This window comes from Hemiscyllium ocellatum, chromosome 10 (assembly GCF_020745735.1).
Source record: "Hemiscyllium ocellatum isolate sHemOce1 chromosome 10, sHemOce1.pat.X.cur, whole genome shotgun sequence".
In the NCBI taxonomy this organism is placed as follows: domain Eukaryota; kingdom Metazoa; phylum Chordata; class Chondrichthyes; order Orectolobiformes; family Hemiscylliidae; genus Hemiscyllium; species Hemiscyllium ocellatum.
The window spans coordinates 21,328,637-21,349,005 of record NC_083410.1 but is presented as its reverse complement, the minus strand read 5'-3'; the positions used below and the strand labels follow the sequence as shown (position 1 = coordinate 21,349,005).

The following is a 20,369-nucleotide window of genomic DNA, read 5'->3' as shown; positions in this document are numbered from 1 at the left end:
CCTCATCTACATGCTTGGTCACCTTCTCAAAAGACTGTGAGGTTTGTGAGACACAACCTGCCTTGATGAAACTATGTTGACTATCTGAAATCAAATTGTTGCTTGCTAGATGATTATAAATCTTATATCTTATTATCATTTCCAAAACCCTTCCTACAACAGAAGTAAGGCTCACTGGTCTATAATTACCTGGGTCATCTCTGCTGCCCTTCTTGATCAAGGGCACAACATTTGCAATCCTCCAGTCCTCTGGTACTAAACTTGTAGACAATGATGACTCAAATAACAAAGCCAAAGGCTCTGCTATCTCCTCCCTAGCTTCCCAGAGAATCCTCTGATAAATCCCATCTGGCCCAGGGAACTTGTTTACTTTCACTCCTTCTAGAATTGATAACACTTTGTAACTAACCTCGATCCTTTCTAGTCTAATATCTAGTTTAATATTTCTAGTGTAATTCTTCTCCGCTACAATGTGCTCAGTTTCCTGAGTGAAAACCAATGAGAAATATTCGTTTAGCACCTCTCCGATCTCCACAGGATCCACCACTCAACTTCCCACTTCTTTCTTTGACTGCCCTATTCCTACCCTAGTCATCCTCTTATTCCTCACATACCCATAGAAAGCTTTAGGGTTCTCCTTTATTCTATTTGCTAAAGACTGCTTGTGTCCTTTCTCTGCTCCTCTTAACTCTCTCTTCAAATCCTACCTGTCTGTAACTCTCCATTGCCACATCTGAGCCTCTTGCCTCATCAACACATAAGCCGCCTGCTTCTTTTTAACAAGAGATGCAATTTCTGTAGTAAACCACGGTTCCCTTTACTTTCTCACTTCCTCCCTGCCTGAGAGGGACATTCTTATCAAGGACACGCAATATCTGTTCCTTAAACCAGCTCCACATTTCCATTGTCTGCATCCCCTGCATTCTGCTACCTCATTCTATGCATCCTAATTCTTGCCTAATCGCATTATAATTGCTCTTGACCTGTGGCATGTACCTATCCCTTTCCATCGCTAAACTAAAAGTAACTGAATTATGGTCACTGTGTCCAAAGTTCTCACTTACAACCAAATCAAACACCCCCTGGCCTGGTTCATTATCAAGCACCAGATCCAGTGTGGCCTCTCCTCTTGTCTGCCCTTCGACATACTGTGTCAGGAAACACTCCTGTACACATTGGACAAAAACTGATCCACCTGACATACTAGAGTTCTAGCATTTTCAATCAATGTTGGGGAAGTTAAAGTCCCCCATAATGACCATCCTGTTTCTTTCACTCCTGTCCAGAAAACTTTTGCCAATCCTCTTCCACCTCTCTGGAACTCTGCGGAGGCCTATAAAAAAAACTCCAAGAAGTGTGACCTCTACTCTCCTGTTTCTAACAATGTGTTTGGGTTTACCCTTATATTTGTGGCTTTAAAATGGAGTATAAAGAGTATGCAGTCTCTTTTCACAATCTCAGCCATTTTAGAACTTTGTCTCCAGCAACATGCAGAACATGTATGTCTCCAAATAATTTTCAGTAGTATATGGAGTTCAAATTATTTTAAGATAATCTGGAGTTTAAAACTAGTCTCAGTATTGGTGACCACAAAGTGTCATTGTTGTAAAAATTCATTTAAAGATTTAAAAAGATAGAAAGGGCATCATTTTTAGAGTGGTTAGTATGTGGAATGAACTGCCAGAGGAAGTGATGGGTGCAGGTATAGTTACAATGTTTAAAAGACATCTGAATAAATATATGACCAGGAAAGGTTTGGAAGGAAATGGGCTGAACACAAGCAGGGACTAGTTTAATTTGGAATTATGATGGGTGTGGACTAGTTGGACCAAAAGATCTGCTTCCATGCTGTATAACTCTGATTTTTGAATGTGACAATAGAAACAATTAATTGACATTTCTTGAGTTATTTTAAGTAATTTATTACACATTGCCCTACATTAATTTTTTAATGTTTGTGTACATCATGCCTGTAATGATGAAAATAAGACTTGGGTGTGTTGTATGGAATTGGTTGCGCTATTCCTTATTATCTTTTTGCTAATGATACATTTATGCATTTTTAAAATATTTGCAGGTCATGCTGTGCCAGCAGTTCTTCAAAACACTTTCCATGCACAGGCCTGTGAAGAACTATTTAAACATTTGTGTATCAGTGGTACTCCAAAAATCCGATTGCACGCAGGACTGCTGCTCGTGCAGCTTTGTGGTGGTGAGAGGTGGTGGGGGCAGTTCCTGTCTAATGTCTTACAAGAGCTTTATAATTCTGAACAACATCTCATCTTTCCACAGGACAGGTAGGTACACAATTTAAATTTCACCATGGGTAGTGTACACCACCTAAATGTAAATTTGATTGAAATAATCACAATTACATAAAACCTTGCATAAACTTAATTTTTTCAAAGCATTGTACATTAATTAAGAAAAAAACATCTTTTACTTCAGCCCTAATAATGTGAACTATGTCACAATCTGAGCTATTTAAATAATTTTTGCTCCTTCAAAACAGTGCTCTTGATATAGGCCAAACCAAGAAATTACTTAATTCATATTTGCTATTTCCGTGAGCTTATAATTTATTATTTTCATTATTGTATCTTTATTTTAGGGTTTTTATGTTACTTTCCTGCTTTGGTCAGCGATCGTTGAGTAACAGTGGGGTCCTAGAAGGCCTGCTGAACCTTCTGGATAACTTATTATCATCTCTGCAACCACAAATGGCAACATACAGACGTACAGACGGTAAGCATGTAGTAAAATTTTAATGTGTGCCTTGAAATAATTCGTCTTTGGATATAATTTTTGTCTTTATCAGGATTAACTTGCAGTGAAGTTTCTTTTTCAGATCAGTTTTTAATGGTTCATCATCTACATAAAATCCTTGTTCAGCAGTGTTTTTAAAATGTACTTACAGCGCACTAAGTTCCTCAGAAAAACAATACTGGTTAATTGCCTCCTTAAAACACTTCGGTAATTGCCTTGATAGTACTCAGATGAAATTCCAGAATTTTGACCCAGCAAACGTTATGAATCCTGGTGCGGTTATCAGTTAAGCACATAACATTTTACAGTCCTTTTGATTAAAAATCTGATTCTAGTCAGATCTTGTACTGAAACCTTGCATACACTCTTCAGATTAGAACATTTGACAAATGTTTTGTTCTTAGGCCTTTTCAAGTGTAGCACAGTTTAGTGCTAGTGGAAAAATTATGTCTCATTTATTTTGTTTTTAATTTTGTAGGTGTGCTGGACATCCCAATGGTCAGTTGGGTTGTAATGCTTGTATCTCGGCTGTTGGACTACGTTGCAAGTGTTGAAGATGAGGTGGCTGCAGCCAAAAAGCCATTAAATGGTAAAGACAGAGAAAGGATGCTGTCAGGTAAATGTCATTACAAAGTTGCAATAAATTTAATTTCCAATTCAGTTTGCTCAATTTATCCTGATTTCAGGAATTCTCCTCTTTGCTGAAAACTTACAGCCAAATGACTTGCCTTGCATTTGCCACTGTTGGGAATAGTCAGTTTTCTTGCACACTACAGATTGGTTTCCCTCTGTGCAGCTCTAATAAAAAGCACATAGTTCAGGGGAACCTCGATTATCCAAACGTGATGGGCGGGCACTATTTCATTCGGATAATCGATTAAATGTCTTTCCTCTGGGGCTTGGAGTTTTTAAAAGTCTGTTCCCCGTTCAGGTGACTGCAGCAGCACGACAGCGTGCGAGCCCCCATGCAACACCTTCCCCTGCTCCCAATCCCATGCAACACTTTCTCCCGCCCCAAACCCCGTCCAACATTGCCCTGGCCCCCTCTCCGTGGTAGCTGGACTGGACACCAACAACAAGACTGCTGCAGTTGCCTTTGTGGGGTAAGTCTCCAAATAGCGCGCGCACACAGCTGCAGCCCCACCCACACACAATGTTTTACTGCAACGTTTTGACTGGTTCCACCTTTATCCTATATAGGATAATGTTGGAGAGATTATGTGGGGAAGGGGTGTTTAGGGCACATCTCTGTGTAGATCTCCAAGGAAACTGTGGGGCGAGAGGGTGGGCAGTAAGTCATTTGGAGACGATGCCTGTTTAATCACTGTAAACAAAAGGCGAGATCACTGTTGGAAAAGATGTAATGTTTCCATCGGGACCTCAAGATCTCCTTCCGATAATTGATATTCGGATAATCAAGGTTCTTCTGTAATTATTGATAAGTCAAAGCAGTTTTTTTTTGTCCTTCTGTGGTGCAGTGCAGAAGCAGAAATGCACTGTGCCAGTAGACCTGATGGGATAATGTTCAGAAATCAATTTGGCACAATCTGGATTGTTTTGAATTCTGAGGTAAACATTGTTTGCTTTAGAGTGTATTTAAGTTCTGGAGGTCCCTATCTGTTCTAGGAAACCAGTGGAGCTTCATCAATAACAATCTTCAGTCACAGAGTTCAGGCAAAACTACCAAAGGGACCAGCAGTCTTGACAGGTTATATTCAAGGAAAATTCGAAAGCAACTCATACACCATAAGCAGGTATTATTTAATCTTTTGTCTGCATGTGAACTTTGTTTAAATTTTATACTCTGCTTTGTAATCTAGTACTTTGGCAAATGGTAAAGCTATCATAGTTTTCTTTGGTTTTCATACTCAAAATTGCTAGCGCACCAATTGCAGCATACATAGATGATTAATGGGGTCACTCTAAAATTGTTATATTTGGGAGAAAGAAGAATAATTTTCTGCCAGTTAGTGAGATTTAGGAAAATGTTCATTTCAGAAGGTTTGTCATTTTCAAGTTGGGCTGTGTGATACAGTGTAATCAGACTGATTTCAAATGGGTACCTCTGATGTGTTGTGCCAAGTGTTTGGATATGGTTTTCCACCTGTCTCTGCCCATGTGAGTTCCTGATTTTCACTGGCTGGTAATCAGATACTCATTCCCAGGGAGGGACAGTCGGCAGAATAGTTATTACAGGCATGCTTTTTGGCTGCATCAAGAGATGCATTTGCAGAAATCTTTGAGAAGATTGCCTGTAAGTACTTATCAAGTTCTAGTGTGTGTTAATGGGATAAAATAAACGTCAGAGGAGCAACCTCGGTGGGGAAGAGATGGGAGAAAGTTGAGGACTCGTTAATGTTTTAAAATAAAAACTGATCAGAGATTTTAAGGACTTCTCGTGTAGTTTGTGTGTTTTGGGGTGTGTGTGCATATCAAACTGACTTTTGACTTAACCTTTTTTGCAGCAACTCAATTTGTTAAAAGCAAAACAAAAGGCATTAGTTGAGCAAATAGAAAAAGAGAAGATCCAGAGCAGCAAAGGATCTTCATATAAACTTTTGGTAGAACAGGCAAAACTAAAGCAAGCTACGTCAAAGGTATGACGTCTGTTTTGTTCTATAGCTTAAGTCTTTAAAATGGTTGCTGTATTGTTGGTCCAGCTCAGGACAATTTATTATTGCAACAAGTTGCATTTTATGTAGCACAAAAAATTATGCCCATGTGCTTTACACAGGTGTAATCTTTTAAAAAAAAAAGCCACATTGGGTCAAGTGAACCAAAGCTTTGTCGGATAGTTCTGTTTGAAGTAGGAGAGGGTTGGGGTTAGGCTAATTTTTAGCAGGGGTATTTCAAAATCTAAGGTTGTGTCTTCTAATGCTGTGGCAGCCAGTTGTGGGGTAGAGGATGCACAAGATATCTGAGTCAGATGAGTAGTGAACTCAAGAAGAGGGTTGTTGTATGATGTGTGCGATATATCAATGTGGAGGGCTGAGGCCAAGAAATGAATCAAAAACAAGGAAGGGAATTTTGCATTTTAAATGCTGAGAGGCTGTTGTCTAATGTTGGCAAGGGCCAGGGATGATCAGTTGAGTTGGATTTGACGTGAAGGCATGTGAATAGTGGTATTTGATGTGAAGGAATGTGAACGGTGGGATAAGGATGGGAAGCAGACCAGGACTTTTCAGTTATTGAGGTTGGAGCTTAACTCATGGTAATGGTAAGGGTAGATTGGTGAAGTGTAAGAGTGATGGAATTGAATTGGACCCCGAGGTTGCTAAAAGTCTGTTTAGCTTGGCTTGGTTAAGGAAATAGATGGAGCTAGCAAAGCATGGAATTTGTGGTATGAGCTGAAGGTGATGGCTTTAGTTTTCTCAATGTTCTAATTCTAACTCATTCAAGTCTGGATATCTGATAAATATTAAATTAGGCAAGAGTGTATCAGGCAGGTAAAACTAGGTGACAGCAGAGTCCATGTTGCTGATGATCCATGGCTGTGGGCAGTGTTGCCAAGAATTGGTGTGCAGTGAGCAAGAGGTGAAGGGGTCAAGATCGACCATATGCTCTGAAGGTAATGAGTTAGGTAGAAAGGCTGTTGTTGGTGCTAATCTGGTTAAAATTCAAAAAGTGAAGGTGAATCAAGTGACTAGGCAATTCACTTCTTTGGACAGTGACGAGACAGTGGAGAGAATGATGTGTTTGATTGTGTGGCAAGTCTAAAGTAAGAACAAGGATGGATAATACAGTAGAGTCATTTTGGGTGTAACTTTGGTTAGGAAAGCTTCAGTGCTGTCACAAAATGGAAACCTGACTGATGAAATTCAAACATGGGATTCCATGAAAGATGAGCATTTTAAAAGGGAAAGAATGTACAATAAGTGTTCAGGGATTTTGAGGAGGATAGGGAACTGACAGACAAGATGGTAGTTTTACAAGGGCAGAAGATTCAAGCATGGGTTCTTGAAGTGTGTGATTGGAGACTGGGAGTAATCAAAGGTGAGGATATCAGATAAAATATTGCATTTCCTGTGGACCAGGAAGGAATTATAGATTAAGAACAATTTAATGGGGATGGGACTATGAATATGGGATTAGGAGAGATGATAAAAGGATAAGAGAAGGTCCATTTTATTCTTTATAATAGTTAAAACTTTGTTTTGCCAGTGGGTGTACTGCTAACTAAGATGTTGCTCAGGCTAGTTTTATTCCTAATTAGTTGTGGAAATTGTGCAGTTTTTTCCATCTTTTTCAATGTAGAAAAGTTCAGATTTTTGTCCATTCTTTCTGTAATCTCAGTTGCATGCATGTAAATTCAGTAACATGGATTTGGTTGAAACGTTTATTAAATTTCATCTTAACTTCAACCCCATACTAGCATTTCAAAGACCTCATTCGTTTGCGCCGGACTGCAGAGTGGCCTCGCACTACTTTAGATTCAGAATCATCTTCAACGAAAGACTCCCCAGAAGTGGAACCCCTTCCTTTTACTTTGTCCCATGATCGCTGCATTGCTGTGGTTCAGAAGCTTGCACTTTTTCTTCTTTCCATGGACTTTACCTGTCATGCAGATTTGCTGCTCTTTGTCTGCAAGGTGAGTGTACAATGAGAATGATGAAAGAAATGCCTTCTGGAGCATAGTTAATAATTGCATTCCATTAATTTATACTTCATAAACTCTCTCAAACCTACAGTTTACTCCACCTCCCTGAAAAGTAAGTTCAAAGCCTGTACTTTGTTATATAAATTACTAGAGGTACTTCACACTAATCTGAACATAAGAGATTATCCTACTTTACAATGCAGAAATCTGTTTGATTTATTGTGGCAGTTTTCTCAAAGAGCTGATCATTTAGTCCCATTTTTCTTGTTTTTTTTATTTCAGATGTTTCAATTCCCTTCTAGTTCCCCTTTAAATTTAAAGGAAAAACCTTCCCCTGAACTCTTCCTTGGTTCTTTTGTTGCTTTAGGCTTATGCCCTCCAGTTATCAATTTACCGCCCAGTGGAGTAAGTTTTACCTCGATCAAAACCAAAACTAATTTTGAACCCCTCTCTAAATTTCTCAGTCTTTTCTGTTGAAATGAACACCTGTTTCCATTATCTTTGTTTGGAACTTAAACTTTCTCTTAAATTTTGCTGTCTTGAAACCAAACAATCTGAATGATGAGAGATGTTAAATAGAGGAAATCTAATAATTGTTCTTTTAAAATTCCAAGTGTTTCAGAGAAAAGGTGAATATTGGCCTAACTTGTACAAAACGGTAGATGTAATCTGCCACTTTAAAATATAAGGGTATTGTTTTCACCGTGCTGATGCTGTCATTTCATGCTAATGTATCAGTTTGGGCTAGCTGGCGTGGTTTTGAGCAATTCAGAAAACTTGGATTTCAGAAAGTTGAGCTGAAAATGTGTTGCTGGAAAAGTGCAGCAGGTCAGGCAGCATCCAAGGAGTAGGAGACGTTTCAGGCATGAGCCCTTCTTCAGGAATGAGGAGAGTGTGCCAAGCAGGCTAAGATAAAAGGTAGGGAGGAGGGACTTGGGGGAGGGGCGTTGGGAATGCGATAGGTGGAAGGAGGTTAAGGTGAGGGCGATAGGCTGGAGTGGGGGTGGAGGCGGAGAGTTCAGGAAGAAGATTGCAGGTTAGGAAAGTGGTGCTGAGTTCGAGGGTTGGACTGAGACAAGCTGGGGGTAGGGGAAATGAGGAAACTGGAGAAATCTGAGTTCATCCCTCGCGGTTGGAGGGTTCCTAGGTGGAATATGAGGTGCTCTTTCTCCAGTCGTCATGTTGCTATGGTCTGGCGATGGAGGAGTCCAAGGACCTGCATGTCCTTGGTGGAGTGGGAGGGGGAGTTGAAGTGTTGAGCCACAGGGTGGTTGGGTTGGTTGGTCCGGGTGTCCCAGAGGTGTTCTCTGAAACGTTCCGCAAGTAGTCGGCCTTACTGTCTTTAATTTCCGATGTCCGCCACAAATTCACCTGCACCTCCACACACATCATTTCCTGCATCTGCTGCACCCGATGTGGCCTCCTCTATATTGGGGAGACAGGCCGCTGAAGAAGGGCTCATGCCCGAAACGTCGATTCTTCTGCTCCTTGGATGCTGCCTGACCTGCTGCGCTTTTCCAGCAACACATTTTCAGCTCTGATCTCCAGCATCTGCAGTCCTCACTTTCTCCTTTCAGAAAGTTGATGCAACATCCTGAGTGATTTGGGGCCTTCTGAAGCCTAGTTGGATGACTACTCAAATAGAGTGCAGGGAAACAAGAAGCTACTGGTGACGTTATAAACACGTTGTCCAGAGAAGGCGTCTCACTGAAGTGAGAGAGAATTTGAATGTGAGCCTCTGGAGTTGTCAAGTGTTTCAAACAATTTCTAGAATCGAGGAGAAGCCAGAGGCATTGGTCAGTCACTAGGATATATGAAAGATGATAATATTTTGACCATATTAGGATTTTGTTGAATGATTGTGAAATTTCAAAATAGACACTTTAGAAATTGCTAAAGTTTCTTTGGAGTTTGTCCGTTCCCCCTTTTAAACATGATTTCATCGTTCCTCTTGTCCAATTTCTTTGATGCGATTTTTAAATTCGAAGTGTTTTAAAGAATATTTTTAGGAACGGTTTCACCACCAACCGCTTACAATTAAGCAACTTTAAGACTTTAAGATCTGACTGATAAAACAAACTAAAGTGTGCAAAGAAGGGAAGCCACAGACTATAATTTGTTTCCTTTATTCCATTTTTTAATTCACTCCTGCAATCCCAAGTAGTACAAGAACTGTTTAACAGAAGAAAGCTATTTGTTTTCATAGTTGAAACAACATTGAGTGGGTAAGGGTGAAAATTGCCTAAGTATTTTGTGTGACATTCAAGATGTTCAAGTTATGCTAATGTATGTATTTAGCACAATGAAAAACATCTGTGTAAAAAAGCTTATCTGAGATGTACGCACTTGATATTTGAAAATCCACATTTAAACTTGATCTTCTCTGTGTGGGTGTCATTCTGTATTTTCACTTTTGATCTGCTCAGAAGGAAAAAATGACTAGAGTTTCTGCTCAGTGATCTTTATCTTGTGACAGTGGTCAAATTCTCTGTCTGTCTGTGTGTGTGTCTCTCTCTCTCTCTCTCTCTTTCTTTTCTCTCTCTTTTCCCACCCCACCATAGCTTATATTAAAATTGCATTATGTATTTATGCTGATGTATTCGATCCGATAATCATCATTGTTCCATTAAATTTAAACACAAAAGGAAAGCATCCATTTCAAATCTTTCAGTATTTAAATTGGCACAAGGTAACAGGCATAGATTCACAACAAATACTTTTAATAATACTTATCTGAACACAGCTATTATAAATAAGTTTGCAGATCGATGATATTGCTGCTCAGTGGTTGATTGCATCTTTGTCTACTAACAGTAAGTTAAAATTCACACAGCATGTGGATAGTATGCAGATAAAATACAGATGCAATGACACAAATGTAAATCTTTATTAAATAACATACTCTCTCTATGAAACTCTTACCTTAAAAGGAGTCCGTTAACTCATTCACCTGGGTGGTTGGTTTGCACTGTAGAGTGGTACCAGCAGTGTGTGTTCAATTCCCACATCAGCTGAGTCCAAACTGAAGGACTCTACTTCTCAACCTCTCTCCTTGCCTGAAGTGTGGTTACCCTCTGGTTAAGCCACCACCAGTTGCGCCTCTGTAATGAGAGAACAACCCTATGGTCCTCTGGGACTACAGGACTTTACCTTTTACTGTCTTAAGTTATTTAATTGACAGTTTTCATTACAATAGTAATATTTATTCAGTACACTTTTTTAACTGAGAGATTTAAAATTGCTCCTTTCCCACCAGGTTCTTGCCCATCTCCACTTTGTTTTACTGCTCTTTTCTCCTGTGTGTTGACTAAATTTGCCGCAGTCTCTGGCCTCTCTGTCTTGTCAGCCTTGCCTCTCCCAGATCTTCTCTTCCATACTGTCTGGTGTGTGTGTTCTTTTGGGGAAAAAAAAACAGCAGTGTTTTAGGTGCTATTAAGCTAAGCTGGTTTTCAGTAGATCAACAGAGAGGGAAGGTCGTTCATCAAAGTTTTGAAATCAGTATGTTATCTGAAGGACCAGTATAATTTATTTTCTCTTTATTGGTGAAATCTCTCTGTAAGGTCTATGGCAAAGAACGAAACGGTAGCAGTGTAGAGCTGGTCACTGCTTTCAGTTAAGTTGTTCTTCATAGGAAGTTTACAAGTTAAAGTGAGTTCGTTTCTTAGATTCTGTACTCAACTTGTAGAAAATGTGTACATGTGTGCATGGAGTAGTTCAAAGACTGGCTCTTTGTTGTGGGCTGGAACAGTGGCAACAAGTAAACTTCTCGATTTTTCTTGGCAGGTTCTGGCACGTATAGCAAATGCTACAAGGCCAACAATTCATCTTTGTGAAATTGTCAATGAGCAACAGCTTGAAAGACTTCTCCTTCTACTAGTGGGAACAGACTTCAACAGGGGAGACATCTCCTGGGGTGGAGCCTGGGCCCAATATTCTTTGACCTGCATGATTCAGGATATCTTGGCAGGTAGGGAGCAAGAAATTGAAATGTTTACTCAAAAAAGTATAATCCAGTCTTTTTCTGTACTAAGCATTTGCATGAGTGTTTTTGAAATATTGCAATAAAAACTTGTTCTATTGCTGTGATTGTATGGGGATGTGTATAGATGCACTCAAATTGCATGCTTTCTCCTGCTCCAGGTCAGTGGTTTTTGGCATGTCATGATCAAAAATGCCAACTCTTAACATTACTGCCCTCTTATCCATTAATGCTCCCCCCCACGTTCACATTTTAAATACTTTATCTTGCATTTTCTCTAGCACTTTTTCTCTTGCTGTGTGCTACCCCCTCACATTTTCTCCAACTTTTTCTTTCTTGCCCTTGAACGTTTTCCATCCTCTCATGTTTCCTCTGTTGCTCTTTCTCTTGCTTCCTCTCTTGCTTGCTCTGGCTATCTTGTTCACTTGATTGCTTGTGCCGTCTCCATCGAGGTCTCTCACCTACTGTCTGTCTGTCATCTGTGCCTTTTCCATTGTTCATGCTGTCTCTTGCCCTCCCCTCTTCTGTTGCTTGCTTACTCGGTCTCTTGCCCAACCCGCCTCCCTTTCTCCCTCGGTTTTTTCCTTTAAGCCTCAGATCTTTTCTTAATTAGATGGTACTGCTGCTGGAAACTAAAAGTAAATGCTGAAGAATTTGTTAACATTTAATCTAAGCAGCAATTGTGGAAAGGAAATCGAGCACATGATTAGTCCATTGATCATTCATAGATTCATACAGCATGGAAATAGACCCTTTGGTCTAACCAGTCAGTGCCGAACACAACCTCAAACTAAACTAGTCCCAGCTGCTTGCTCCTGGCCCATATCTTTCCAAACTTTTTCCTATTCAGGTACTTAACTAAATGTCTTTCAAACATTGTAACTGTACCCACATCCACCACTTCCTCAGGAAGTTTTTCAACACGCAAACCACACTCTTTTGTTTAAAAAAAAGTCCCTCATGTTTTTCGAAATCTGTCTTCTTTCACCTTAGAGATGTGCACCCAAGAGAAAAGACACCTACCATTAACCCTATCTCAACCCCTCATGATTTTATAAACCTCTGTAAGATCACCTCTCAACTTCCTGTGCTCCAGTGGAAAAAGTTCCAGCCTGTGTTGCTTTTCTTAACTTGAACCTTCCATACCTAGCAACATCATGGTAAATTTCTTCTGAACCTTCTCTAGCTTAATAATATCCTTCATATATAACTGAGCAACCAGAAGTGGACACAATACTCCAGAAGAGGCCTCACCAATGTACTGTCCAACCTTAACATGATTTCTTGACTCCTACATTCAAAGGACTGAGCAATGAAGGCAAGGGTGCCAAACGCCTTTCTAACTATCCTCTCTATATATGACTCAACATTCAAAGAGTTCTGCTCCTAAACCCCTGGATCCCTTTGTTCTACAACACTACGCAAGGTCCTATCATATACTGCATATGTCCTGCCCTTTGTTTGTACCAAAATGCAAGGCCTCGTATTTATCCAGATTGAACTCCATTTGGCAGTTTTCAGCCAAATTACCCATTTGATCAGGATCATTTCATCACTATCTACTGTGCCAACAATTTTGGTGGTGTTTGCAAATTTACTAATCATGCCTACTATATTCTCATAGAAATCATTTAAATGACAAACAAAAGAGGACCTAGACTGATCTCTGTGGAATACCTGTGGTGCCAGGCCTCCAGTCCAAAAAGCAACCCTCCAGGATCTCACTGCCTCCTGCCGTTAAGCCAATTATGTATCAAATTGGCAAGCTCGCCCTGAATCCCATATGGCCTAAGTTTACTAATTAATCTACCACGTGGAACTTTGTCAAAGGCTTTACTAATGTCCAAGTAAATAATGTCTACTGCTCTGCCCTCATCGATCTTTTTGGTAATTTCCTCAAATAAAATTCAATGAAGTTTCCTCGCACAAAACCATGCTGACTATTCTTAGTCAATTTTTGCCTCTATAATTGCCTGTAAATCCTATCTTTTAAAATCACCTCCAACAATTTACCCACAACTGAAGTCAGATTCAGGTCCATAATTCCCTGCATTATCCTTGCAACCCTTCCTAAACAAAGATACAACATTAGCCACTTTCCAGTTGTCAGGCATCTCACGCAAAGTTATAGATGGTGCAAATATTTCTGCTAAGGTCTCTCAATTTCCTCCTTTGCTTCCCACAACATCTGGGATACATTGAATAATTCATGGAGATTTAACCACCTTTTATATTCTCTAAGATCTCCAGAGTTTTCTCTTCTGTGATGTGAACTGTTTTCAAAATGTCAATAGTCATTTCCCTGAATTCTCTAGCCTCTATTTCCTTTTCTACAGTAAAAGCTCGTGAATATTCATTTAGTATCTCTCCTGTCTCCTGGGGTTCACACGAAGGCGATCTCCTTGATCGTTAAGGGGCCCTACCTCTTCTCTAGTTGCCCCCTCTTACTCATAATGCACTTGTAGAATCTTGTTGAATTATCTTTAAACTTACATGCCAATGGTATCTCGTATTCCCTTTTTGCTTTCCTGATGTTTTTCTCAAGAATGCCCCTGCAGTCTTCACAGTGATTGAGATTCAATTGAACCAGTTGTCTGTATCTAAAATAAGATTCTCTATTATTCTTGACGAGAACCTCAATATCTTTATTCGCCGAGTTCCTTAATCTTACCAGCCTTACCCTTCGCTCTGACAGGAACCTGTAAACTCTTATCGTCACACTCTTGAGAGCCTCTCACTTGTCAGACATCTTTTGTCTGCGAGCAGTCTACTCCAGTCAACTTTTGAAAGTCCTTGTCTCATACCATTAAAATTTGCCTTACTCCAATTAAGAACTTTAACTTTTATGGAAGGACATCAGAATTGCAAATCCAATTGCAGGTGTAGTGGACAGCAAAGGGGGTTGCCTCTGATTACTACGGGTTCTTGATTGGATGGGCCAATGACCCGAGGAGTGTCAGATAGAGTTTAATTTAGGTAAATGTGAGGTGCTGCATTTTGAAAAGGCAAATCAGCGCAGGACTTATACACTTAATGGTAAGCTCCTGGGGAGTGTTGCTGATGAAAGAGCTCTTGGAGTGCAGGTTCATAGCTCCTTGAAAGTGGAGTCGCAGGTAGATAGGATAGTGAAGAAAGGCTTATGCCCGAAACGTCGATTCTCCTGCTCCTTGGATGCTGCCTGACCTGCTGAGCTTTTCCAGGAACACATTTTTCAGCTCTGATCTCCAGCATCTGTAGTCCTCATTTTCTCCCAGTGAAGACGACGTTTGGTATGCTTTTCTTTATTGGTCAGAGCATCAAGTACAGGGGTTGGGACGTCATGTTGCAGCTGTTCAGGACATTGGTTAGGTAACTCTTGAATATTGCGGGCAATTCTGGTCTCTTGTGAAACTTGAAAAGATTCAGAAAAGATTTACAAGGATGTTGCTAGTATTGGGAGGTTTGAGCTATAGGGAGAGGCTGAATAGGCTGGGGCTGTTTTCCCTGGACCTTCGGGGGCTGAGAAGTGACCTTTTATTGAGGTTTGTAAGATCATGTGGGGCTTGGATAAGGCATGGGGTGAGTGGGGAAAGATTTAAACCGGGCCTAAGGAGCAACTTTTTAATGCAGAGGGTGGTGCATTTATGGAATGAGCTGCCAGAGGAAGTGTTGGGAGCTGGTACAATTACAGCATTTAAAAGGCATTTGGATGGGTATCTGAATAAGAAGCGTTTAGAGGGATATGGGCCAAGTGCTGGCAAATGGGACTAGATTAATTTGAGATATCTGGTCCTCATGGAAGAGTTGGACTAACGGTCTGTTTCCATGCTGTACATCTCTGACTCTGACTCAGTCCTGATTGATGTTTGACTTCGCCACTTTCCGATCACAGATTCAGCATGACCTGAATGTTTCCAGCAATTTGGATCATCGCTGAAATAGGAACAAAATAGATTTATGGGTGAATTTCGGTTGGCCTTTTTAGTTTCTCAAGTAGTTGTTCAAATTGGCAGTGTTGTTTGTCAGCAGCAGTTAATGTAAACATGTTACTTAAACTAGGCAAATATTCATTTTGGCAGATTGGCAGTATGAAGTGAAGCAACAATGTCTTCTGTTTGGCTTAGTATTTTCCCCCTTTTACACACCATTTAACCTTTTAATTTGTAATTAAATTGAGAACTTGGGAAATATCTGCATTATCAAATTTTGTCCACCGTTTTCAATAAACTGGTTTATGGGGATAAAGGGCATAGGAGTCGGACATTTAGCCCTTGAAACAAGGTCACGGCTGATTTGATTGTGGTCTCAACTCCACTTTCCTATCTGGCACGTACACACGTATACACACACACACACGTACACACACACACACACACACACACACACACACACACACACACACACACACACACACACACACACACACACACACACTCACTCTTGCTGCCCTTGTCTCTCAAAACTATCCAACTCAGCCTTGAGTAATTCAATGACCTTGACTCTATTGCTTTCTGGGAAAGAGTTGCACAGTTTAATGCCTCTCTGAAGGATATTGTTTCTCATGTTCTTTAACAGGAAGTCATTTTGTTTTTGAAAATGAAGAGTTTCCCTACACCCTCATGGGGTGTACTCAATCACAATGCCCTTTATGATCTTGTGTTTCAATAATATCATCTTTCTTCTGAACTCCAATGCATATAAACTCAATCCGTTCATCAGTTCCGCATAACCCAAAAATGCGTTACAAACCTTTTCTGAACTGTTTCTAACAAATTTGTATCTAGATTGCTAATGTCCTTTAGGGGAGGAAATTCTTATCTGTTCTGGCTTGTGACACCCACATCCCACGAACAAAAGAACATTATCTTTTAAATAAAGAAACTTAAGTACTCCAGATTTGGCTCATTACAGCTGCAGTGAAATTTGAGTAATTTTAAATTTGTCCCTTTGCAACAAACACCACTACTGCATTTGCCTTCCTGATTACCTTTTACACCCTCAAATGAACGTTTTGTAATTCATGTGTTAGAATATTCTGATCCATCTATACCACAGAATTCTGAAATTTCTCTCCATTTAAATGCTGTACTGCTTTTCTATTCTTTCTGCTTAAGTGCTTGCATTGTCATTTTCCCACATTATACTAAATCCATTACATTTTTGCCTGCTCACCTAATCTATCTATATTCCATTTTAGATTCTTTCCTCCTCTTAACTATTTACTTTTTGACTTAATACCACGCCATTGACAAACTTAGCTACTGTCCTTTCAATCCCATCATCCATGTCATTGATCTAGATTGTAATTAGTTGTGACCCAAATGGTCACAGTTTGTCAAATACACCCATTTAATAATCCTCTGTCTATGCTAACATGTTAGGCATTATGCCATGATCTTGCATTTTTTTTGCATTCTGTAATGTGCCATCTTATCAAATAATTTGCAAGGTTTGTGAAGGTTAGTAGCTCAGTTGAGGTTTAGGGTGTAGGTTTGCTCGCTGAGCTGTAGGTTTGATATCCAGACATTTCATTACCTGGCTAGGTAACATCATCAGTGGTGACCTCCAAGTGAAGCAAAGCTGTTGTCTCCTGCTTTCTATTTATATCTTTCTCTTGGATGGGGTTCCTGGGGTTTGTGGTGATGTCATTTCCTGTTCGTTTTCTGAGGGGTTAATAGATGGCATCTAGATCTATGCGTCAACAACATCCTTACAGGCATAAAGTTCACCAAGGAGGAAGAAACCGACAACAAACTCGCATTCCTGGACATCACAGTCGAAAGAAAGGACAACGGAGAACTGCAAACCTGCGTATACAGAAAATCGACAAGCACTGACTAAATACTGAACTACACCAGCAACCATCCCAACACACAGAAACGAAGCTGTATCAGAACACTATTCTAACGAGCCACCACACACTGCAGCACAGACGAACTTTGGAAAACAGAGGAGAACCACCTATACAACATATTCAAGAAGAACGGATACTCAAATAATACAGTGTGCAGATTCCTCAAGAACAGACCAAACACAGCCAGAAACCCTGACCACCTTACCATACATCGAAGAAATTTCAGAACTGACAGCCAGACTACTAAGACCCCTCAGAATCCTAGTAGCACACAAACTCACCAACACACTCGAACAAAAACTAACAAACTTAAAAGACCCAGTACAACCCATGGACAAAACCAACGTCATCTACAAAATTCCATGCAAGGACTGCTACAAACACTATGGAGAACAAACAGGAAGAAAGTTAGCCACCAGGAACACCAGCTAGCCACAAAAAGACACAACCCTCTCTCCCTCGTAGCCCTATACACGGATGAAAGAAAATACCATTTCGACTGAGACAACACATCTATCCTGGGACAGGCTAAGCAAAGACATGCCAGAGAATTCCTAGAGGTCTGGCACTCCAACCACAACGTCATAAACAAACACATTGATCTAGATGCCATCTATCAACCCCTCAGAAAACTAACAGGAAATGACATCACCACATACCCCAGGAGCCCCATCCAGGAGAAAGCTATAAATAGAAAGCAGGAGATAACAGTTTCGCTTCACTTGGAGATTGCCACTGATGATGTTACCTAGCCAGGTAATGAAACGTCTGGATATCAAACCTACTGCTCAGCGAGCAAACCTATGCTCTATCAAATGTATTTTTAGAAGTAAAGGTGGTTTTAACCATGTGGCCTTTTCCTTTTTCAAAGAACTCTAATAAATTAGTCACATATGATTTTTCTTTCACAGTTTGACTTTACCTGTTCGAATCATGATTTTCTAAGTATCTTTCTATAAACTTTTTTATGGACTTTAGCAATTTCCCTTTGACTGATGTTAAGCTAACTAACATATAGTTTTACAGTTTGTCCCCACCTGTGTTGCTGTTTTCCAATTTTCTAGGAACTTTCCAGAATCCAAGAGATTGTGGAAATTTATAATTGATGTCACGTCATTATTTATAAGGCTCTTGGTATGTAAGTGAATTAGTTCAATGCTGAATGCTTATTAATGCTGTGGGAAATTTGTTAGTTAATACAACTTATTTTAATGAACCTGGTCAGTCACTGTATGAAATTGAATTAACCCTACATCAGAGTGCAGACCATTTTTCTCTTTATGCTGATCAACCTGTTGTGAATGTATTTTTATAACAGACTTTCAGAATTTGAATTTTTCTTTTGCCCTAATTTCTGCCAAAAGTTCCAACTTTTGTGTCCTGTGTGGATAGGTTAACAAATACTAAAATATTTTGTTCCAGTTATAATGTATTACAAACCTTTCTGAATATTGAAACAGGTGAGCTCTTGTCACCAGTAACAATAGAGACTATGGAAGAAGGCGCAGTTGGTGAAGATGCAGGGGCATCGGCAGCTGACTCTGATGATACCCTGCCACAAACGCCTGTAATTCCACTTGTGGAATCTATAGATGAACCTCTGACCCCAGATATTACAGGTATGTGACTTGCAAGGGCAAAGTAGTGAATTGGTTGCCTATTTATTAACTTTATGTTTTATATATTATCAGTTTTTAGTTTATAAATTAAAAGAGAAAGCACAGCCTTAAAATTGCCTGGTGAGTGTATGTGGTCCATTTCCATACATTAGTTAACATACTTGGCAATGTTAAAGCTGTTTTCATCATCCAAAGGTGCTCCATCTGCATCATCTTTGGAAAAAGATAAAGACAAAGACTTTGACATGCTACAAGACCTCATGGATGTTGATATTGGTCCCCTAGATGTTGACTTTGATGAAGATCCACTTGCTGCCAAAGTATTCAAGGTATGGTACATATGATTTAAATTATATTTTTTGCATGCAAAACTTGTTTTCGTTTGGTTAATGTTGCCAAATTTGACTTCTGTTGTGTTGCCTTGGGAGTAAGAGGTTTCTCATTTCTAACTCTATCATTTCGATCTTTTCATTTTCCTTGTTAATTGTCAAAAGATTTAAATAAAAATTTTGTCCTATTACTGTCCATCATCCTACTTCTAAAATCTTATTACTGATTTGAGAAAAATTTTATTAAATGAATTGGTAGTTCTGAAAACATAAAATTAACCAATGGCCCTTCAGAGCACTCACCATTATAAATGTATTATTGTCTGTTTAACTTGTGTTATGCTTTCGGAATTGAGAATTGGATTCAGTTTAGGTTTCATAAATTTGAATAACAGTAATGTTTGGGAGCCCAAGACAACACAATTTTAGGGACTGTACAAATAAAAAAAATGGATAATTTTAATTATTGCATTTGAGTAGCAATAATGGGTTTGCTTTATTTCAGCATTTGCATTTTGGTTGCCAGCATAGATTTAGTTTTAAACTTTAAATATTCTGTAGATTCCTGAATGATACTAACATTTTTACAAAAAATGATGAGAATTGTAAAGTGTGCATTAAACACATTAGTATTGCTCTTCAATTTTTTTTTATTCACAAAAGCCAATTAGCAGTACTTGGTACGACTATTGGGGTACAGACTACGGGACTTACAGTTACAATCCTTATGTTGGTGGAGTTGGAATTCAGATGCCAAAACCACCCCCTGCCAGCGAGAAGAATGGATCTCAAAGTGTATCCGTTTCCATTTCGCAAGGTTTGTATCTTTCATAAGTAATTTGTGTTGCTATTTGATGCTGAAGCTAGCAGGAAAAGAAAGTAACTATCCTTGGTTCTGTTTGTGGTGCAGCGCTGGATGCTCGTCTGGAGGTTGGTTTGGAGCAGCAAGCTGAGCTTATGTTGAAGATGATGGCTACACTGGAAGCTGATTCTATTCTTCAGGCTCTCACTAATACATCACCTACAGGTAGATGGATGGAGAGATGCTCAAGTCTCTGGAGCAGAGTGCTAAATTATAAGAACATAAGAAAAGGAATATGGCATTCAGCTCCTTGAGCCTGATTTGCCATTCATTTATATCATGGCTGATCTGTACTTTATCCCAATAATCAGCCTTGGTTCCAATTCCCTTAGGGTTTTCCGGGGCAAATATATCATCAAGCTGAGTTTTGAAATTTTGAATTGA

General features: G+C 39.6%; 1 protein-coding gene across 5 annotated transcripts in view; it reads left to right on the top strand.

Moving 5' to 3' along the window:
• birc6 (baculoviral IAP repeat containing 6) overlaps positions 1-20,369 on the top strand; it is a 256,486-nt gene that overhangs the window by 99,589 nt on the left and 136,528 nt on the right. For 2 of the 5 annotated variants that reach the window (XM_060831329.1, XM_060831328.1), the window contains exons 30-40: positions 2,078-2,297; positions 2,612-2,745; positions 3,245-3,382; positions 4,393-4,520; positions 5,232-5,363; positions 7,139-7,354; positions 11,147-11,330; positions 18,636-18,794; positions 18,990-19,123; positions 19,787-19,940; positions 20,034-20,150. In XM_060831329.1, the coding sequence (XP_060687312.1) occupies positions 2,078-2,297; positions 2,612-2,745; positions 3,245-3,382; positions 4,393-4,520; positions 5,232-5,363; positions 7,139-7,354; positions 11,147-11,330; positions 18,636-18,794; positions 18,990-19,123; positions 19,787-19,940; positions 20,034-20,150 (1,716 nt within the window). The remainder of the gene's footprint in view (positions 1-2,077; positions 2,298-2,611; positions 2,746-3,244; positions 3,383-4,392; positions 4,521-5,231; positions 5,364-7,138; positions 7,355-11,146; positions 11,331-18,635; positions 18,795-18,989; positions 19,124-19,786; positions 19,941-20,033; positions 20,151-20,369) is intronic. The other 3 variants (XM_060831330.1, XM_060831332.1, XM_060831331.1) reach the window with 3 other exon arrangements.